The 20,845-nt window shown below is 41.8% G+C and overlaps 1 protein-coding gene across 1 annotated transcript in view; it reads right to left on the bottom strand.

The window, feature by feature from the left end:
• SERINC2 (serine incorporator 2) overlaps positions 1–19,296 on the bottom strand; it is a 32,512-nt gene extending 13,216 nt beyond the window's left edge. Inside the window, exons 1-6 of the mRNA XM_039329145.1 lie at positions 19,105–19,296; positions 8,028–8,189; positions 5,277–5,458; positions 2,873–2,952; positions 1,834–1,971; positions 62–231 (exon numbers count right to left, since the gene is read on the bottom strand). Of these exons, the coding sequence (XP_039185079.1) occupies positions 62–231; positions 1,834–1,971; positions 2,873–2,952; positions 5,277–5,458; positions 8,028–8,189; positions 19,105–19,143 (771 nt within the window). The 5' untranslated portion in view covers positions 19,144–19,296. The remainder of the gene's footprint in view (positions 1–61; positions 232–1,833; positions 1,972–2,872; positions 2,953–5,276; positions 5,459–8,027; positions 8,190–19,104) is intronic.
• Positions 19,297–20,845: the final 1,549 nt, after the last annotated feature.

Below are 20,845 nucleotides of genomic sequence, written 5' to 3'. Positions count from 1 at the left end.
AGTTGCCAAGGTTGGAGACCCCTGCAGTAGTTCACAATACATTTTGAGCACAAGAACTTACCTGGACCTTGGGCAGTACAGAGACCACAGACACCACAATGCAGAAGATGAGATTGAGGCTGATCAAGATCTTGCTTTCAGTACAGCCATCTGGTTTGGTGTAATACATGTAGAGTAGCACAATGGCAGCAATGGAGACAGCGTAGAACAGAAAGGTGAAGAAAAACAGAGCTATGGAAGAAGAGGAAGGAAAGGACCATCAGATTTGACAACGTAGAACGTCATGAGGTATTTATTCAACATGCTGAAGATTTGATTGATTTACCCTTAGCTCAACATTGCTGGATGACGCCATCATATTAGTTGTTTATTTGCTTTTAGCTTCATGAGTTGTGTGAATCATGGTTCATGTATCTGAATTCAGGCTTAGCAAAGGGTTTACAACCAAAGCCTCATGCAGCCCACTAAAACCTTGGATGTAGGAGCCCTACAAAAATTGCCTTTGAACTGTGATATTTAATGAGGTAGAAGGGATAAAATGACTGAATACAAGGAAAGTAGCCAAATTAATAGCATTAGATTAAATCAGTGCTTTTACACAACATTGTTTAGTAATATGGAAAAGATGTAGAATTTCTTCTAGTCTTAGATGCATCTGGTTCATATGCAGCATTCCCTGGTAACAGTAAGGATAGTATCTTTCAGTTTCAGGGTACTCTAAAAGCAAAATGACAGCAGTGCAACAATATCCTATGAACTTAGTTTTATCCAAAGCATGACCCTGCTATTCTATGCAAGCTAGGTTCTCTAGTCTCCAGATTACACTGCTAGCCAGCATTCTGTTGCCTTCACTCCAACAATTTAGAGATGTATGCAATGTTAGATACAAATTTAAAAGTTCAGTTCAAGCTATGTCCCACCCCTTATCTCATGCCTTTAATTTCTTTGGCTTACTATTTTTTATTCTTTCTCCATGCTCTGCATAGAATTAGTTACGGAAAAGGGAATAACATGAAGGGCATGTATTAAGAATGCAGCAAAATCCAACTGAGTTCAGTTTTTCTCCTAACCTCACCCACTCTGTTCTGTTCTTGTACCTCTTTCCACTCAAATGTAGCCCCCAACGATGCATTCAAATAAGCACTTGTAATCCTTTGCGTGAAAATCAATTTTCCAGCCCACTTTTGTTCCCCTCCCCCCCCCTTGGCCATCCACATGTGCTGAACCAGAGTTCCCTCTCTTCTCCAAGCACATCTGGCTTTTGTATACACAGGGAGTCCTCGACTTCTAACAGTTTGTTTAATGACCATTACAACAGCACTAAAAAAAAGTGACTTATGATCATTTTTCACACTGCTGCTGCAACATCCCCATGGTCACATGATCAAAATTCAGACACCTGGCAACTGACTCATATTTATGATAGTCGCAGTGTCCCGGAATCATGTGATCACCTTTTGTAATCTTCTGACAAGCAAAGTCAATGGGGAAGCCAGATTCATTTCAGTTAGATTTATTAACTGCAGTGGTTTACTTAATAATTGTGGCAAGAAAGGTCGTAAAATGGGGTAAAACTCACTTAACAAATGTTTCAGCAACAGAAATTTTGGGCTCAATTGTGGTCGTAAGTTGAGGACTACCTGTATTGGCTGAGTATTTGAGGAACACCAGTCCCATCAGATCTGAAGCATCATGATGGGGAAAACAATTCCTTTTCTCATCCATCCATCCATCCATCCATCCATCCATCCATCCATCCATCCATCCATCCATCCATATGCACTTAGAGCATCTAATTTCAAACCCAAATGGAAAGGTGTGCTCTGTACAGACCTGCATACCAGGATTTGCTGCTGCCTTCATCCGCATTGCGTAGCCAAATTTGACTCCAGGAGTGAGCAAAATCAATCAAGAGGATGAGCTGGATGAGGACAAAGAGGAAGGAACCAACCACGCCAAAGCAGAACCAGACTTCATTGGGAAGAAAGCACACATGAGACATAAAATAGTCACTCCTCAACTTTCTCTCATGCTACTATCCATTAATGCAGGGGTCCTCAAACGTGGCCACTTTAAGACTTGTGGACTTCAACTCCCAGAATTCTGGGAGCTGAAGTCCACAAGCCTTAAAGTGGTCACGTTTGAGGACCCCTGCATTAATGAGACAACAAAGCCAATGAGGTAATTTAAATATATCACAGAGGCCTGGAGGATGAGTAAGCTTTAAAAACAGTTTGGAAGCAAAGTGTCAGCTTAAATGAATTATAATTTCTCTCAGCCTTAATTTCTCCTGCTCCCAAATTTGACATCCAGTAGGCCTGCACAACACATGGGCCATTACGTAGCCTTATCTTAATATCTTTCTCAAAGATTTTATTTTTTTGTAGGCAGACTATCCAACAATTAGCCCCAAAATTAGCCCATCTCATTGGAGGTGGCTGCTAGATTGATGGTAAACTCCACCTCTCCCCACCTTGCTCTCTGCTCTCCACCCATCCATCCTTTTGGTTGTTAAATTAATGTATTATTCTCACTGTGTTCCTTTGTCACTGTTATTTTATTGTTCTATTATTTTACTTCTGTTCTGTTTGCACTCCTTTCCTTTTTTATTATTATTAAACTGCTTAGAGCAGCCCCCTGGTGAGGGGCATTAAATACATTGAACAAATTAAATAAAAATAAATAAAAATACTGATAATAATGATACAAGCAAATAAAGGCACTTAGTCCCCTCTCATAAAATCCAAAGCTAATCTTAAGCACCATCATTCAGCCCTGAGACATTCCCTTTAATTAAGACAATGCCTGCATACATAATGAACAGAATTTTGCATCAGAGATTCATTTTAATACATGATTTTTTTTTTCTTACCAGATGTGAATGTTCCATCAGGAATATAGAAGGCACCCACAGTTATTCCAGTCAGGATCAGGAGCTTGAAGAACCAAAACCTGAAGTTGGCAGCAAGAAAATTTCTCCTCAGAGTTATAGAAAAGGTAACTCAACTACAGTTAAGGTATCATCAGCAATCATGTCCTGTACGACACAAAACTATTGCTGCTTTGTGATTTGATCTGTATCTCAGCATCCTTTGCTCTCACTAATACTTCCGGATTTATTTTTCATTTTCCAGTAATGAACAACATCCACGTCCCAAACCAAATAGTTCTTATTAGATTTGGAGCAATTGCATGTTAGGTGGACAACTAATCTTTTTTTCAGCAATTTTATAGCTGCCCTTTCATTCCGCCAGGTGTGAAAAATAAATCAGGAAGAGCCATAAATGGCTGGAAAAGCAATTCTCGTTTTGCAGACATTCTAACAGTATCATTTTAGTGGAGGACTAATTATGATTTTGTGATAAATTAGTCATTACTGGGTAGTCCTCGACTTACAGCCACAATTGAGCCCAAAATTTCTGTTGCTAAGCGAGACATTGTTAAGTGAGTTTTGCCCCATTTTATGACTTTTTTGCCCCAGTTGTTAAGTGAATCACTGCAGGTGTTAAATTAGTAGCATGGTTGTTAAATGAATCCGGCTTCCCCATTGACTTTGCTTGTCAGAAAGTCGCAAAAGGGGATCGCATGATCCAGGGATGCTGCAACTATCATAAATGTGAGTCATTTCCCAAGCGGCTGAATTTTGATCACGTGACCCTGGAGAATGCTGCAATGGTAGTGTGAAAAATGGTTATAAGTCACTTTTTTCAGTGCCATTGTAACTTCAAATGGTCACTAAATGAATGTAAGTCGAGGATTACCTGTACTCTAGGTTCAGACCATATGCCCGAATTGAGTTAAGTAAAGCTAACCTTACAACAATCCATTACAGATAGTCCTTGACCTAGGACCACAATTGAGCCCAAAATTTCTGACGCTAAGGCAGCACCAGAAAGGAGTTAAGGAAGTTTTGCCCCATTTTACAGCCTTTCTTGGTACAGTTGTTAAGTGAATGGTTGCAGTTGTTGTTAGTAACAGTTATTAAGTGAATCTTGCTTCTCCATTGACTTTGCTTCTCAGAAGGTCACAAAAAGTGGTCGCATGATCCCAGGACGCTGCACCTATCATAAATATGAACCAGTTGGCAAGGATCAAATATTATGTGATGCTGCAACTGTTGTTAAGTGAGAAAAGCGGTCATAAGTCACTTTTTTCAGTGCCATTGTAACTTCAAACGGTCACTAAGTGGATGGTTATAAATCAAGGACTACCTGTACTTCAGATCTGAATAACATACCTGGCTATATTTAAGATGAGCTGTAAGTAAACATGACTAAAGACCTTGCTGGGAAACAATCTAGGTTCAGAGACTAAGCTGATTTATAGTATGGGTTAGCATACCACTAAACCAGGTCACTGATGAAGCAAGGTTACTTTATTTTTAAGAGAGAATTTATTTATAAAGCTTGCATGGTCCTGTTTCAGGGAAGGCATGAAGACATTTAATATCACCTTCCTGCAAGCCTTGAACTCTAGTTTCACCTCTGAAGCTTTATATCAACAGGCAATGCTATAAAATATAGCAACTAATGGGGAGAAACTGGATTTCAACAAGTCATTGGAACACATAAAAATACACAGAGAAATAAGCTATTTAATCAGCCTTTCAATCCTGAGTTCCAATAGGGGGAGGGAAGTCTTAAAAATAAATATTAGTCCATTGATCCTGCTGTAATTTTTCTTGGGCAGTTTATTTTACCCTGCTTAGAGTTTTTAACTAAATTTGACAATACCCAATAACCATTGACCCAACCGACTGCACAGGCAAGGTCAGTTTCAACATTTTTTTCCATTTCTTAGATCTCTGCTCTTCTTTTGACTGGAATTCTGCCAAGGACGATCTTAGAAATCTCTAGAAGCTTGGAAGGTACAGATCAGCGGAGAAAGTTATGGAAGAGAGGATGCAAGAAAGAAGCCAGAAATTGAAAAACAATGTTGTAGATCCTGAGGTTAAACATATCTGTGTTTACACACATGACGATCCTATCAAGTTCAGTTTAATGTCTTGAGATGACAGCTATATGGAAAGAGAAGCTTTGAAATAATACTGGAGCAAAAGCGGGGGGGGGGGAGTCTTAAACCAGTCAAAATCAATATTGGTTCTGTGGCTTTGTTTGCCTTTAGTCATAGACACACAAACAACACAAAATGAGTCTGCAAGTTGAATCAAAGGAAGATTCCCAGAATTAACTCCCAGATTCTCTGATCTGGTTTCTGCTGTTTGGGATAGGATAAAATGTGAGTATGAATAGCATCACATGGACTCATGGCCTCACCCGTTCTGTATTGAAGCTCGGGGATCCTTGCTGCTCCTGACACAGAGCATTAGCAGGGCGAAGAGGAAGAAGAACGAAGCTGTGGCAAAACACATGCGGTACACCGATTTGAGACCCAGGAAAGCCTTGCAGTCAACCTTGAGACCCACAGACGAACTGCTTCCTTCGCAGAAACCAGGAAGCTGGTCCAAGGACAAAGACAACTTTAGAAAAGCCCTAATCTTTAATGCAACAACTACTGATTATTTCCCTGCCTGTTTCTCAGCATTATTTTTCAATTTAACAAGAAGAAGCTATTGATACAATAATTTTCAAAGGACAATATTATAATGTTGGTAAAATTTCCCATGTTGTATAAGGACAATATAATGGCATATTTGGAAAGAGATTCACATTCTAACCACCCGCACGTTCCTCAATTGAAAATTAAAATTGATCAAATTAAGAGAAGAACCTATTTACCCATTCATACAAACCAGAGATTGAGAAAGTCTCCATCTTATGAATCCATGAGCTAAACTGAATCCTAAAGAGGGGAAACAATCCAGTTACTGAGATTTCTGTAACCTCATCCTCTCCCCTTTCATTTTTTTTCTTTTTATGACCCTATAATCCCTTTTATTAGGATGGAGTCAGGGCAGCTTAATGGAGCTGAGAATTTACTGGCCAGATGCCCTTCTGATGTCTACCTGGAGTTAGCAGTGGATATTTTCCCTTTGCGCCCTGATAAACATCTGTCACTGCCTAGGATTGAATTCTCAACCTCCTGAATGTGAGGTGTGTGTCTTCACCTCTAGGCCACTATGCCACTCATCCTTTCTCTTTTCAAGTTTCTTTGTTAAAGAAATTTGGGGAAATTGTTGCTTTTGGTGGAGGTGAGGAGGCCAAATTACACCATAATATTTCCATCTTCCCCTGGCATCTTACACTTCTGTTCAATTCCAAACAACAAATTCAGGACTACATGTTTCCCCTGGGTTTTTTTTCCCAATCTGGAAATCTGAGCGGTAATGGAGAAATATACAACCCCAACCAATCATGAGTTGGCAAAAGAACATCAGATAAAGCTCTTTAAAAACACAGCACATGTGAGATGTGGAAGGATGACATTACAGAAACCACTTAAAGAGCAAACAGACAAATCACAAATTGGCTTCTTTGCCAATTTCCACTCTTGCCTGTTATGAAGCTAAGACTAGAGCTCAGCACATTACAGCAGGTAGCAATAGCACTTAGCAATAGCACTAAGACTTCTATACTGCTTCACAGTGCTTTACAGCCCTCTCTAAGTGGTTTACAGAGTCAGCCTATTGCCCCCAACAATCTGGGTTCTCACTTTACCAACCTCAGAAGGATGGAAGGCTGAGTCAACTTTGAGCCAGTGAGACTCAAACTGCAAACTGCTGGCAGCTGGCAGTTAGCAGAAGTAGCCTGCAGTACTGCATTCTAACCACTGCGCCACCAGGCCTCTGAAATGGAAGGTAAATGGAAGGGTAAAGGACCAAGAGGCAGTTTGGGTATTTCCTGGAGCTTTCTAAAGCCCCCAAATACTTATTAATGGCGTAAGAGGAAAGCTTTATGAATTAGTTTAATAAATAATGTGTGTACATGCATGAGGGTGGGGAGAGAAATCATTATGGTCAATTCTTAATGCTCCATCCTTGAATTGTTTTGGTCAGAGCAGGTCAAGGAGAGAGGAGGACATCTTAAGAATAGACCAGCTTTGGACAGCCTTGGTCCACTCTGTTCCTGCCAGGTGTTTAGAATTTCCCATAGTTCCTAATTAGACCATACCTACCATATGTTCAAGGTCATCACCAGTTCTTTGAAGAATAGACAGAATAAATAGGAAGATAGGGCAGCTATCTCAGTAGGGAACTGTGTGCTCTATATTCAGCTTCTATTATCTTATACCAGTCTTGTGGACTTCAACTCCCAGAATTCCTCAGCCAGCCCTTAAAGTTGCCAAGTTTGAAGACCTCTGTCTTATAGGGTTTAGCATTCTCATCTAAAGCTGTAGTTTCCAAACACTTTTCAAAGAAATTCTTATGCGGTGGGAAGTACAATATCCCAATTTGAAGTAACTAAGATTTCCTTCAGTGATGTTCAGTGTAATACAGAAGCTATGGTGCCACCCTGGGATTGGGAAGATCTAGAGCTAGGTTTCCATTCAACCATGTTGCTAACTAGGTAATTTTGGCAATTCACTTTCAATCTGACCAACCAATCAACCAACCAACTGGCTGCTTTGGAAATAAAACATCCTGAGTTCTCAGAATAAAATATAGGATACGACCAGTGGACATCGTACAAAGGGATTACAATCTGTGATTTGCAAGTTCTTTCAAATCCACAATGCTCCATTTTAAACCCTGGAAGTATCCCAATACAGCCACCATTCCTGAAGAGTTCTGGAAATATTTTGGAGTTGCCTGGAGTTCAAAATGTTTCCAGAATATCAAGAGTGTTGGAGCCTTCTAATAACATTAGACAGGGGTAGGCGACCTTGGCTCTTTTATGACTCGTGGACTTCAACTCCACGAGTCATAAAAGAGCCAAGGTTGCCTACCCCTGCATTAGACCAATCCATCTCAAACTTGTAACAGCTGCTACAAAGTCAAAATATCTCACACACCTCTAACAATGACTATAATTGCTAAAATTACTTACAGTAGTATCAGTTCACTTGAAATTCTGAAGCACTTTTGGCCTCAGAGAGAAAGAGGAAGCACTGCACTGTGTGTCACTCACCTTGTGCAGCTTTTCTTCCACTCCTGGAATTATCATTATGATGGACACCAATGTCCCCAGGAAGAGGAACAAGGTGAAGCTGAGGCGTGTTACAGTTGAATTCTTGGTTGAGGGACAACAGCCACACAACAGACAAGAAGCTGAACCACAGAGACATGATACCTGTCAAGAGGGAGAAGAAGCAGCCATGTGAGAAGGCAAAGAATATATATGTGTATACACACACACAGTGCTTTTTTTCTAAAAAAAAAAAAAAAAAAGTGCCGGAACTCACACACGTCATACAACCCACCTTGCCTACCTACAAAGTTCTATCCAAAAAAGGTACTGGAACTCTGTTCTGGGCGTTCTATGAGAAAAAAAGCCCTGTGTGTGTGTGTGTGTGTGTGTGTGTGTGTGTGTATGTAAAAGATAAAAGATGAGCACCAGGAAATAAAACAATTAAATGTTTAATAAATAGAAAACCTAGCTTTCGATGGCTGTATTGCTGCCATCATCGTCAGGGTATAAAAACCAGAGGGTGGGGGAGCTTGCTTATAAGCACAAAAGCGCCTGCACACGGCTCATAGACCTCGTTACGGGGCCCGATCGATTGATCCTCCCATCACTCATATCAGATGTATTTCTGAGTTCTAAGTTCCTGCGGCCTCATGTTCAGCAGATGGGGGCACCAGCACCCCTGACGACACGTGTCACCCTCCCTTACGTCAGCGGTGTCTCAGAGGCTACGGCCAGAATACTGGCACCCCATGTGAGGTGGCACATAAACCTGGCCGCACGCTACGTTCATGTATTATGAGGCCAAAAGACCCACTCCCCACGGCAGAGAAATCAGGGGTTGTTTACAAAATCAGCTGTAAGGACTGCACCTCTAACTACGTGGGTGAGACCTCTAAGAGGGTAAAAACAAGGGTCCAGGAGCACAAGCTGGCCATAAGAAGAGAACAGTACTCCCAGATCCTTACGCATATGATGGACTTTGGGCACAAATTCAATTTTGAGGGTGTGACTGTGGTTGCTAGCGACGTTACAAAGAGTGGTAGGTTGCTTAAAGAAGCATGGCTTTCACAAGAGGAGTCGATTAATCGGCATATAGACTTGCGCCCTGCACACCTAACATTAAGAGCGTGGGAAGCCCACACCCATTCACTCCATTACCGGCAGCCCAGTAAAGACAACTTCACTCTGTTGCCGGAAAGGACTAATATCCAGTCAAACAATAGCCGACAGCCTGAGACCCCCCGAAGCACCGCAATAGAAACACGATCACTACGCCAAGAAACACCTGCCGGGGCTAGGGATTTAATTCCCGACACATTAGGCATCTTCTCCGCCTCCTCAGAAACCCCCGGGATGACTAACCCGTATGTCGGTCGATCGGAGATGCGCTCGCCTCCGTGGAGTGTAACGAGAGCTCGGATTGACAGTTTGACCACACCCCCTATAGATACACGAGGAGAGGGCTACTGTAAACTCCCTGCTGAAGGAATAATCACGTGATCTTGGAAGGCAGCATTACTAGCCAGGGTGAATGGTAGCGTGTGCATTTCACCAGGATCCGCATCGTGCTTTACATCACATCCCTTCCGGGGGAGAAGCGAGACCGACCCACTGGAGTTTGCAAGCAACCACCTTTGGGGATCTTGACGGCCTCAATGATTGGCCAACATGATTTACAGTCCAACCCCCACAATGGGTTGGCAGCTGTTCAAAAAAAGGGGAGAACAACTGTTACGGAACTTAGCGAGGCTGGGAAAGCTGGGAAAATGGTGCATGGGGGAGAACCATGCAGTGAAAGCACAAGTACATTACCCAGAGTGAGGCTTCATTGTAAAAAACATCATGATGTTAAGGGTAGATGTCAGACTGGTGGAGAAGGGGAGGGCCATAAACTCATGGAGAATTCAAAGGAAGAGAGAAGGGGGAGACGACTTAGTGGTGGGGATGACATCTCAAGTTGGAATAAGATCGAGGATCCTCCTAGACCACAGATATGGATGAGTGGAGAGTCGAAGTTTTGTTTAAACTCTGATGAGGGATGCGTGATACAAGTAGATGAGTCACTCAATCATGCAGCAATTGCAGGGAATGCTATGATTGGCCGACCTGGACCTATTACACGGTCCAGGAGTCGAGCGCAGGCGTTAACTTACATATAAATGTTTACTCCCATTGATTTGTGTACGCCCTGATGAAGTTGGCAGAAGCCAACGAAAGCTAGGTTGCTAATTTTTTTAAAACTTTTAATGTTTTTATTTAAAACTTCTGTTTTATATTAAAACTTTTAATGTTTTAACTTTTCCTGGTGATCATATTTCATTCTCACCATATATATATATATATATATATATATATATATATATATATATATATATATATATATATATATATATATACACACACATACATACATACATAAAAGATTGCATGCATTTATTTTAGGAATCACGATGAACAGTGGTGATATCAATATTCCTATTCCTATTTAGAGCTGTGTTGTGGTTTTCAATTATTTCTTAAAATACAATGAATAGCTGCATATATTCAATTCATTGTTCAATCAATGAAAATTAATTTTAAACTTTGACAACTGTACATTTTTTTTACCAGATGTTTGCATTTTCACTATGTACATTTTTTTTTCTTTTACATGGTCATTTTTTTGTTTTTTAAATGTTTTAAAATAAACTTTAAAATGTTCCATATTTTAAAGAATAGATATGGGGTCATGAAAAATAATTTTGAAAAGAGACTCCACATGGAATTATTGTTACAGTTACTTAGTTTTTGCTTCTAGGATAACAAACCACCCAAACCTACTGGTAAGGAATAAACATTATTGTAAATAAAAATGCCTGTAATCTAGAAACAAAAATCTATTCTTTCCCAGTTGGTGATAATGTCCCCGTGGAGATAAGGGGAAAATCAAAGGATCAAAATCAGCTAAGCAAGCTTCTGGAATAGTCTTTGAATGACTCATCTTTCAACATCTTGATGCATCTTGATCCTACCTGCTCTTTGTGAGATTATGAGCGTGTAGACTTGTTTCACAAATTACTTTAAGCCACACAAGTAACCTTTGGCTTATGACCACAGCTAGGACCAGAACTTCTGTTGCTAAGCAATGTGATTATTTATCCAATGTCCAATTTTACTATCTTTTTCTCTTTGGTCATTAAGCAAATCCAGCGATTTTGCTTGTTGGAAGCCCCCTGGGAAATTCACAAATGATTATCATATGAACCCAGGATTCTGCAATAGTCACAAATACACACCATTTGTTAAGTGCCCAAACTAGCATATTGTGACCATGGGGATGCTGTGATGATAACAAGTGCAAAGATTGAACGTAAGCCTTTTTTCCGCCAATACCATCGTAATTTTAGTCATTAAACAAATTGTCAGGCACAAGTAACTCAAACCACCAAAATTACTCTGTGAATAGACCCAAGTATTTATTGCTGATCACCTATATTACAAGAATCTCACCAGACTGCCTATCTTCCCTTGAGGAACAGCAGATATAGACCTAAGGGTTTGACCTCAGACATTTTCCCTCCCAAGCCAGCTCCAAGCTAGAATGTCTTTTTATTCGCCTTAGAAGAGCCCCCTCTCCTTCAGCCAGTTATTCGACCACACAAATGGTCATTAAGTCGATGACTACCTGTACGCTGGAGAGAGACTGGCCAAGTCAAGGTGAGACATCAAGTGGGTGATTAGTCTAGAACAGTGATGGCGAACCTTTTAGAGACTGAGTGCCCAAACTACAACCCAAAACCCACTTATGCATTGTCGAGTGCCAGGTGGGTGTGGCCCATTGGCTGGGTGTGGCCATTGGGGGGCGTGGCCAATTGGATGGGTGTGGCTGCAGTGGTAACGACAGACTGGGTGGGACTAAAAAGTTCAATCAATCAATTCCAACTTTGCAAGATCTTTTTTTTTTCCATGAGAAGTTGAAATTGACTGATTGATTGAACCTTTTTTTTTTTTGCACATGGCAGCGGAGGCCTAAAGTGCAAAAAGTTTTATAAAACCCAGCTGAAGGTCTAGGACTGGGGCGACGGCGCACGTGCCCACAGAGAGGGCTCTGAGTGCCGCCCCTGGCACTCGTGCCATAGGTTCGCCACCACTGGTCTAGAATCTTTAAATAAGCATAAAAAGGCAAAATCCAATTCCCCTTGAATGCAGTTAAACCTTATCTAGTCTGGCCCAGGTGCAAACCATTTGTCTACGAACCATCCTGTGAAATAGACATGAGCAATAAAGTAGCTAATTAAACTTTTCATGTGTGTAACTGGTTATTCATGCCTGACAACTATGACTTACTGAATAAACCACTGAATGGGTTCACAATAATGCTAAGCACAGCCTACGGTTCATACCCACAATGGTTGGCCTGACTTGATGTATTATTCTAAAACCAAAGCAACCTACATTGCTTTGCACAGCTTGCTTTGCAAAGCAAGAGTCTTCAACTGTCATTTTCTTTCTACATCAGACATGTCAAACACAAGGCCCGGGGGCCAGATGCGGCCCGCGAAGTGGTTTCATGTGGCCCCTGAAGCCATTCTGGAAACAGTGAGGGAATGGTCCCCACTGCCTTGGCCCTGGCTGCATTTCTTGCCTGTTTTTCTCCCTCCCTCATCTCAAATATTTTCCCACCACTCTGTACTTAGGAAGGAAGAAAGGAAAGAAGAAGGAGAGGGAGGGTCTGAGGGAAGTCCTGCCTTAGTTCGGTCCTGCTGCCTTTTACCATCCCCTTGCACCCTCCTCCTGGCCTATCCTGGGGTCTCCCATCCTATTGCTAAGGAAGCTTTGGATACAAAGCCAGGTCTCCTCCCATGGAGAGGGAATGGGCCTCCCTCTGACTTTGCCCTCGTACTCATCATGAGCAACCTGACTAAGGAGAGCAAGCACAGCAGCAGCAGCCTTGAGGAGGAGGTAAGTGCAGCTAGGCGCCCCCTTGGGGAAGTGGGGCTGGGCTTGGTGCTGCGGGTGCTCGAGGGCCAGGCTGGGCATTTGACCTCTGCTGACCAGGCTCCGGGCAGCCCACACCACCATCCAGCCCCCCCACATGGCCTGAGAGGAACGGTGAGGCTCCTCCAGTAAACCATGCCTTGGCACTTGCCCTGGTCCCATCCCCTTCTGCCAGAGACCCTCAGATTTGTCCCACTCCTGCCCAGGCCCCCACAGCCCCCCTTGACGCGAACGATATAGAGCTGGCCATGCCCACCCAATAGGCCACACCCACTCCACACCCACCCGGTAGGCCGCACCACCCTGGCCACATCCACACGGCCCCCCCGAGGGCAACCACAATACTGATGCAGCCCTCAATGAAACTGAGTTTGACACCCCTGTTCTACATACTTCCAGATGTATTTCCTGAGAACTCACTTCCCATCTTCCCCATCTGCATGCTCATCAGTTGGGCTAAACTACAATTTATATCACAGCACTCTAGAGCAGAAGTCTTCAAACTTGGCCCTTTTATGACTTGTGGACTGGCATGCCTGGCTGAGGAATTCTGGGAGTTGAAGTCCACAAGTCATAAAAGGGCCAGGTTTGAAGACCCCTGCTCTAGAGCAAGACATTACTGGAATAATTGCTCAGCACATGGGGTCGGTCCCGGGCTAAAGAAGGCAGATACAGTAACTGCATACCGAGTTCACTAAATGCCATTCGACATGAAACCAAAATGGCAGCATCCATGCTCAGGAGAAAAGTCTTGGTTGAAGGGCAATGCCAACTTCACATACCTGTTGGGACTCTGCTCCAAACCTTGCAATAGGCAACCTGCTCAGAAATGACTTGGTATTCGATTGTCTTCTTCATGCATTGTGAGCCAGTCTAGACTTGAATGGCACCTTTGAGGATGTAGGCTGATGCCTATAGAAGTATGCAATAATCACAGGATCACCCCTGCCACTAGTACTGGTAAGACTGATGAAGAGAGTCACAACATCTATCTGGGGAGCCCCTTGGCTCTTTTGCAGAAAGATAATCCATAAGCATTGTCAACCACCCAGTCTCCAATGGAATAGTTATGGCAGAATTTCCCAAGAGGCTATGAGTAGGAATCCTACACCCTTCCCCAGCCAAGCATACATTAAATGCAGACATAGAGTGCCAGAGCATAGGTCAGGTTAAGCAATAACTTCACAGGACAAGTCATACAACATGGCAGTAGCTGAATCACACAGAGTAACTAAAGCACAGTGAAAAAACGTATTCTTTTATCTAGATTTGCTCTCTGTTATGTTCCTAGATGAGATGCAGATAACAGTATAGACCAGGGGTCTTCAAACTTGGCCCTTTTTTGACGCTGGCTGAGGAATTCTGGGAGTTGAAGTCCACAAGTCATAAAAGGCCAAGTTTGAAGACCCCTGGTGTAGGCATACAAATTTTCCCCAAATCCAAATAGGGGCAGATCTTTAGTAACAGTCAAAGGCAAACTTTTTGCTTTACTCTGGAATGGTAAAGCAAACACCTGAAAGGTAAGTGGTAAACACCTGAAAAACAAGATACAAACATTTTGTTAATGTCTCTAAATGCAAACGTTTCCTCACCTTACTCATTCTGCCTTGCATATTTCTAAGGGAAAATACTCTACCACCAGTCCAACATTTGTACAAATGTTTCTAAGTGTATGAAACAGTCTATCTATACTGGCTAGTTCAAACACAGAATATGCATGCTGAAGAAAGAATACTTTTCCTGAGTTTTAGTACTGAAAGATATAGGCTAGCAATATTGTACCTTACTGACTTTAAAAAGAACAAAAGTTTGCATGCAAAAGTGAGAATAATTCAACATAGCATTCCCATCATGGCATGTGTTTTCAAAAAAAATAATAAAGCTGCAAATTGATGAAATAGTATCTATTGTGAATGAGCTTTATGTATCATCCAAACTAGGACTGTGGTCATAAAACTGTAGTTAGAATAAATAGCAAATAACACAGATAAAGCCAGGAAACCATTCATGCAAAAAAATGGCAAGCCACAGACTTTTTAAGCTATTCTTACATATCTTCATACCGGCCATCCAGATTTCACTCTAGTACAGTGATGGCAAACCTTTTAGAGACCGAGTGCCCAAACTGCAACTATTCTGACTCTGAGTTTAAAACGCCTTCTTTAAATCAAGTCAGATAGATAACTCAATAGAAATGGTTTTATAAGAAAAAATATATTTCAATCAGAAAGATCACTTGCATACATACTGTGTTGCTACTTCTGGAAATTACATCTTTTGTCCATTCCTACAGGTAAATGTATGATGCTCTCTTCCATACCATCTTTATAACGGCGAAGGCTCATCGGGTGACATCTGATGGTCCATGCTTCTTTCAGACAAAGACATTCCAATCCGGCTTGTGTCCAGGAAGTCTCCTAAAGCCCTTTAGAAACTCCTCCCACTGACCCATTAACAAATCAGTATTTAACTCAATAACTGCCAGATATTCTAACATACATGGTCTCTAGTTAGGGTTACATAGAGCTATATGAGGTTACATAGAGCTATATGGTTCAGGATAGCAACCCAAAACCCACTTATGCATCATTGGGTACCGGGTGGGTGTGGCCCATTGGCTGCGTGTGGCCCATTGGCTGGGCATGGCTGCGGTGGTAACGGTAAACTGGGTGGGACTAAAAAGTTCAATCAATCAATTCCAACTTTGCAAGATTTTTTTTCCCGCGAGAAGTTGAAATTGACTGATTGATTGAAACTTTTTTTTTTTTTGCACACGGCGATGGAGGCCTAAAGCAAAAAGGTTTTATAAAACCCAGCTGAAGGCCTAGGACTGGGGCGATGGTGCGTGTGCCCACAGAGAGGGCTCTGAGTGCCACCTGTGGCACCCGTGCCATAGGTTCGCCACCACTGCTCTAGTATGTTATATCATCCCATCCTGTATGATTTAGTGGCCCATGTAACCTTGGAAAAACTATGGATCAGTTATCCCAGATAAACCTGTCATATGAACATGGCCATGATATGTGAAGATACTGAGCATTAAGAAAAATTTAATAGTTGAACTTAAAATGGTTGAATTTAAAAATGTATATATTTCACCTCTTTTAGGAGTTTTATTTGTCTCACTCTCCATTTGATGTACTTTTTAAAACTGCTCTGCTCTTTTACCGTGTTTTACATTTGTTATTACTACTTCCATTCTGATCCAAATGGTTCATTTGCCATGCAGAGAAAAAGCATGAAACCCACACAACCAAGCCTTTTGTACAACGTTGTATTCCTAAATAGCCAGAATTCAGGTGCTTTTAATTTGCTTTTTCCCCAATTTTTTCCTACTTCCATTTAAACAATCTAAATATTTTATTTTGTATTTTTGGATATCAATTTTGTTTTTCCAAATTGTAAAGTTTGGGGGGGGGTTGGCTAGAGTTGGTTATAGTATGGATAAAAATACTTTAATTAGTTGAATTAGTTCTCCAAGTTGTGGCATTCCACTTCATTGCTACTTAACAGCAAATTATTTTTGTCTCGGTGTTCCAAGAGTTAGGAACAATGTGTTTCCTTTCCTGAAGTTTCCATACAGTAGGTCCACAAAATAGTAATAATCATGCAACAATATCCTTATCTTGCCTTTCCTTTTACAAACTCTTTCAATGCAAATGTCTTACTCAAAGTGTATTTCTTAATCCAGGAAAACATACAACATCCTGATTGGTTCAATCAGTAACCCCGTCCACAGTTACCATTTATAGAAACTTTACAGTTTCCTACATTTCCTAACTGCTGCTGCATTAGACATCACAACTTTTATGTAATGCACCAGACTTTCAAATCACCTGGTATATTTCTGTCTCTGAATTGTCCAATGCTAACACACATTCTGAGCAGGTTTGATGTAGTGGTTAAGGCATCAGGCTAGAAACCAGGAGACCATGAATTATAGTCCTGCTTTAGGCACAATGTCCACCTTGGTCTAGCTAGCCTTTCTCTCAGCCCTAGGAAGGAGACAATGGCAAACTACTGTTGAAAACTTGCCAAGAAAACTGGAGGGTTTTCTAAGAACTTTTCACAAAGCCTTTACCCTTCATTGATTTTAATATGAGGACATAAAATAGTTCCCTCCCACTTCATTGAGACTTACTGCTTCGTTCTGGATCGACAAAATGAAAGGTTTGAATTTCTTTGCTTCCAACAGGATTCAAGAAAAGATTCCACTCTCAACTACTGAAGCTTTCTAAATGACTCTACCTTGTTTAGAAAAGATTTTGAAGAATAAGTATGATATAAACTATCTGCTCTTATTTTAAAAAAAGTGCAGTATATTAATCTAAAACTAGACAAACATGAGATCAATGTGTTTTAACCAGCTAAGGTCTGAATCTACAAATATGAATGTTGTTCATAAGCAATTTAAACTACCACTATAATAATAACCAATCACCAGTATCTATCACCAATCACCTCACACACCTATAAAAACATCATGCCACTCAGAGATTCTATCTCATTAAGTTTTAATAGTCAGATTCTTGGCAACAGCTATGTTTTCTTTAAAAGGGCTTCTGCTGAAAGCTGTGGAACATCCACCAGTTAAATCTTTTTAAGTTTAATGCCAACAGCACATTTATTCAGAAGTCCACCCCACTGACTTCAATTTGGTTCACTCCAGATGACTTTCAATGAAGTCATATCCTATGTGTGACCAGCCACCTCCTTGTAACATGGTGTTTGCCTCACACCTATTTTCCTAATTCCACTCTCAGTTATGGCTTCCAGGGCACAGACAACATCCTGAAATAAATCTCCCAGCAATGCTTTTGACATAAACTTCATTTCCCAGGCATCAATTACCAGGGCTTTAAAAAGAAAAAAAAATTACAAGAAAAAAAACCATTATTGTACCATACATGGGGGGGAGGGATCAGAAGGATGAGAAAAGTGGTAGCTTTCTTGTGTCTGTTGGTCCCAATTTTAGAGAAGTAAAATACACAAAAGATCTGTGACTCATCTCATTGCATTAAAAAAAAAATACTAATAGGCATCTCTTATTGACCCAAAGGAACAAGTTTACTATATAACTTTCTCAAAGATTTGCTGAATATTTTCAGCCTGCTTGGAATTTATAATATAGAAGTGGCAAATAGCCCATCTTAACTTCTACCTGAAACTCATTAAACTTTACACTCAACCATTGCAAGATGAATGAGAAAATGGACATCCAAGGCATCTTTGGGTTCAAAAGAGACCATTGGAAAAAGTGAAATATTAATCTTAAACGTTTCTTATGCCAAAGCCAAAGGAAAGGATTTCCTTCCTCTCTGACCACCTTCAGAACCCACCAAGTTCTAAAATGTTTGGTGGGAGTTGAGCACAGGATATATAAACCTACAACTGTGCTTCGTTCAATCAACTACAATTAAGCAAACCCTGGTTGAAACCAGTCTGAGAACCTAGCCTCTCATCCATTCATTTTCCCATAATAAAAAGAAGGAAAAGAAGAAACTAAGGAGCTATCCACAAACCTCCGGGAGGGAAACTGGGAATTCCCGGTTCAACAGCGAGGGAAAAACCTGCGAGTTTCCCTACCCGACACTCAAGGAAGTAACCAGGAAGTACCACTCGGATCCCAAGACTTCTTTTTACCACCCACTGAATAGCTGGGGAAGGCTTTGTATAACAGCCACGCCTGATGAATTTCTTCCTTTGGGTTACTGAATAGTTAAAAGTACCTTTCTCAGTAGAGCGTGGTGGGGAGGGGGGGGTTAGTAGGAAATATTGGGTCCAAAGAACGATTTCCGACGGGGGAAACCAAACAAGAGAGTCAACTTTTCGCCTGCTCCCGAGTAAACCCGGGCAGGATCAGAGCGGGACCCAAAGAAGCGGGTTCCTCAGTAACGTGGGGAAAGAAAGGGGGCGAGAATGGCGTCGGTCTCAGGTCCAGGACTCCTCCTTCCCTTTCTCCCCCGGGCCAGTCCCCCACGACGTCCGCAAGCAAAAAGAACCGACAAATCGGAGAAAGAACGCGCCGCCGTTTGACCCGAGAAAAGCCTCAGGAAAGTCAGGCTCTCCCCTCGCCCCGCGCGGGAAATGAGACACTCACGCAGTTCAGCAAAGAGCAGACCCCCAGGCAGGCTCCCATGTCGCCGGCTACGCCTCCGGAGCCCCCAGCCTTGCAAACTCTCTGCTCGATCAGGCGCAGTTCCCGAAAGCAATCAACTCCGCGGCCAGGCGGCGCTCCAACTGAGACCTGCCGAAACCACTCGGCACTTTTCGGCTGCCTTCGCCTCCCTCTTTCGCTTTTCCAGGCAGCTTGCCAGACTCTCTGGCCACGCCCCCCTCGCTTAGCTGGCGGGGTGGGGCGACTGGGCGGGAGCCTGGCACACCTGGCTTCCAGGGGCGGGCGCCTAATTAAGGCAGTGGGGTCACGTGACGTGCTTAAGCGGTTGCAAGGAAGGCGGGGCGCGGTCTAAGGATTCGGCTGCTTGGGATGCTTTTAATGAGTAGCCCAGGGGTCTTCAAACTTGGCCTTTTTATGACTTGTGGACTTCAACTCCCAGAATTCTTCATCCAGCATGCCTGACTGAGGAATTCTGGGAGTTGAAGTCCACAAGTCATAAAAGGGCCAAGTTTGAAGACCCCTGGTATAGCCTGTCAGTCGGAGAGATGTGGGAGGCGTGACGTCACTTGACTCGACTTCCTTGTATGTTTTGACCCCATTTTTTAAATTTACATCTTGACTCTCTTCTTTCTATAATCTATCCTGTCTAATCATTAGAACCATAAATCAAAAGTTTATTTTTTTATTTTTACACAAAACATTCATAAAAGGCTTCCAGTCACCAATAAATTCTCTGATCAAAGAAGTCAATTTATTCATTTCAGTAAAATCTGTCAACTTCACCAACCATCCCTTCAGAGTGGATAGTCTCAAATCTTTTCATCTCTGTACATACAGTAATCTCACTGCTGTGATCATATACTGAATTAATCTCCTGTTGCTTTTTTTTCTAACTGTTTATCCATTAATCCTAAAAGGAAAAGTTCTATATATAATTTGTTGGGCAAGTCCTGATGCACACAGATTGCTCAACCCAGTTGGCAAAACAAAGGGGCTCAGTTTACATACTGCACAGAGCCAAAACCAAACAAACCCCATAATAATGTAGCATAACAGCTACATCATTTATGGTTCAAAGACATAATGTAGCTGGGTTTTGTACAGTTCACAAACCAAGCCATTGTCTGGATTTGCAGAGCAAGGATTATTCTTAGCACATTGTGTGAATTTAATTATAAGCTGTTTGCTATTAAACCCAACAAAGAAGTATGCAAAATCAGTTGCAGTCAGAATGAGCAACTGAACACTCAATCAGAAATAGCAAAATTGATATAACAAGAAGAAATGTCAGGATGGGGGGAAGGAGGGGGGAGGGAGCAAGCAAAGATTTCATGAGCATGTGAATTGCTGAAACTGAAATCAGACTACAGTAGAAATAAGACTATAATAGAACTGGTGGGGGGGCTGATCAACCTCAAATGCAAGTTACTTTCTCTCTCTCTTGCCAACTGCCCTCAAGATCTGTTCCACAACAACCTAACTAAGTGAATTCTGCTTAGCTGCTGGGACTATATTTAGAGTCCTATGAAAGGAGTTAGTAAATTGCCTGGAGCCAGCACAATATCTAAAGAGGATGTCAATATAACAGCAGTCAGGGACAAAAAATAACCAAGAGCTTTAAGTAAATCCTTTGGAATGAACTGGGTTTTACCCTGAAAAATTGCCACCAAGACTAGAAGAGTGGGCAGTGGGCTGACTTCTCTGAAATGAGGGTGAAAAGACA

The sequence above is a fragment of the Crotalus tigris genome, unplaced genomic scaffold (genome assembly GCF_016545835.1).
Source record: "Crotalus tigris isolate CLP2741 ecotype Arizona unplaced genomic scaffold, ASM1654583v1 scf7180000024388.1695876, whole genome shotgun sequence".
Lineage (NCBI taxonomy): Eukaryota > Metazoa > Chordata > Lepidosauria > Squamata > Viperidae > Crotalus > Crotalus tigris.
This window is presented reverse-complemented; position numbering and strand designations above follow the sequence as displayed.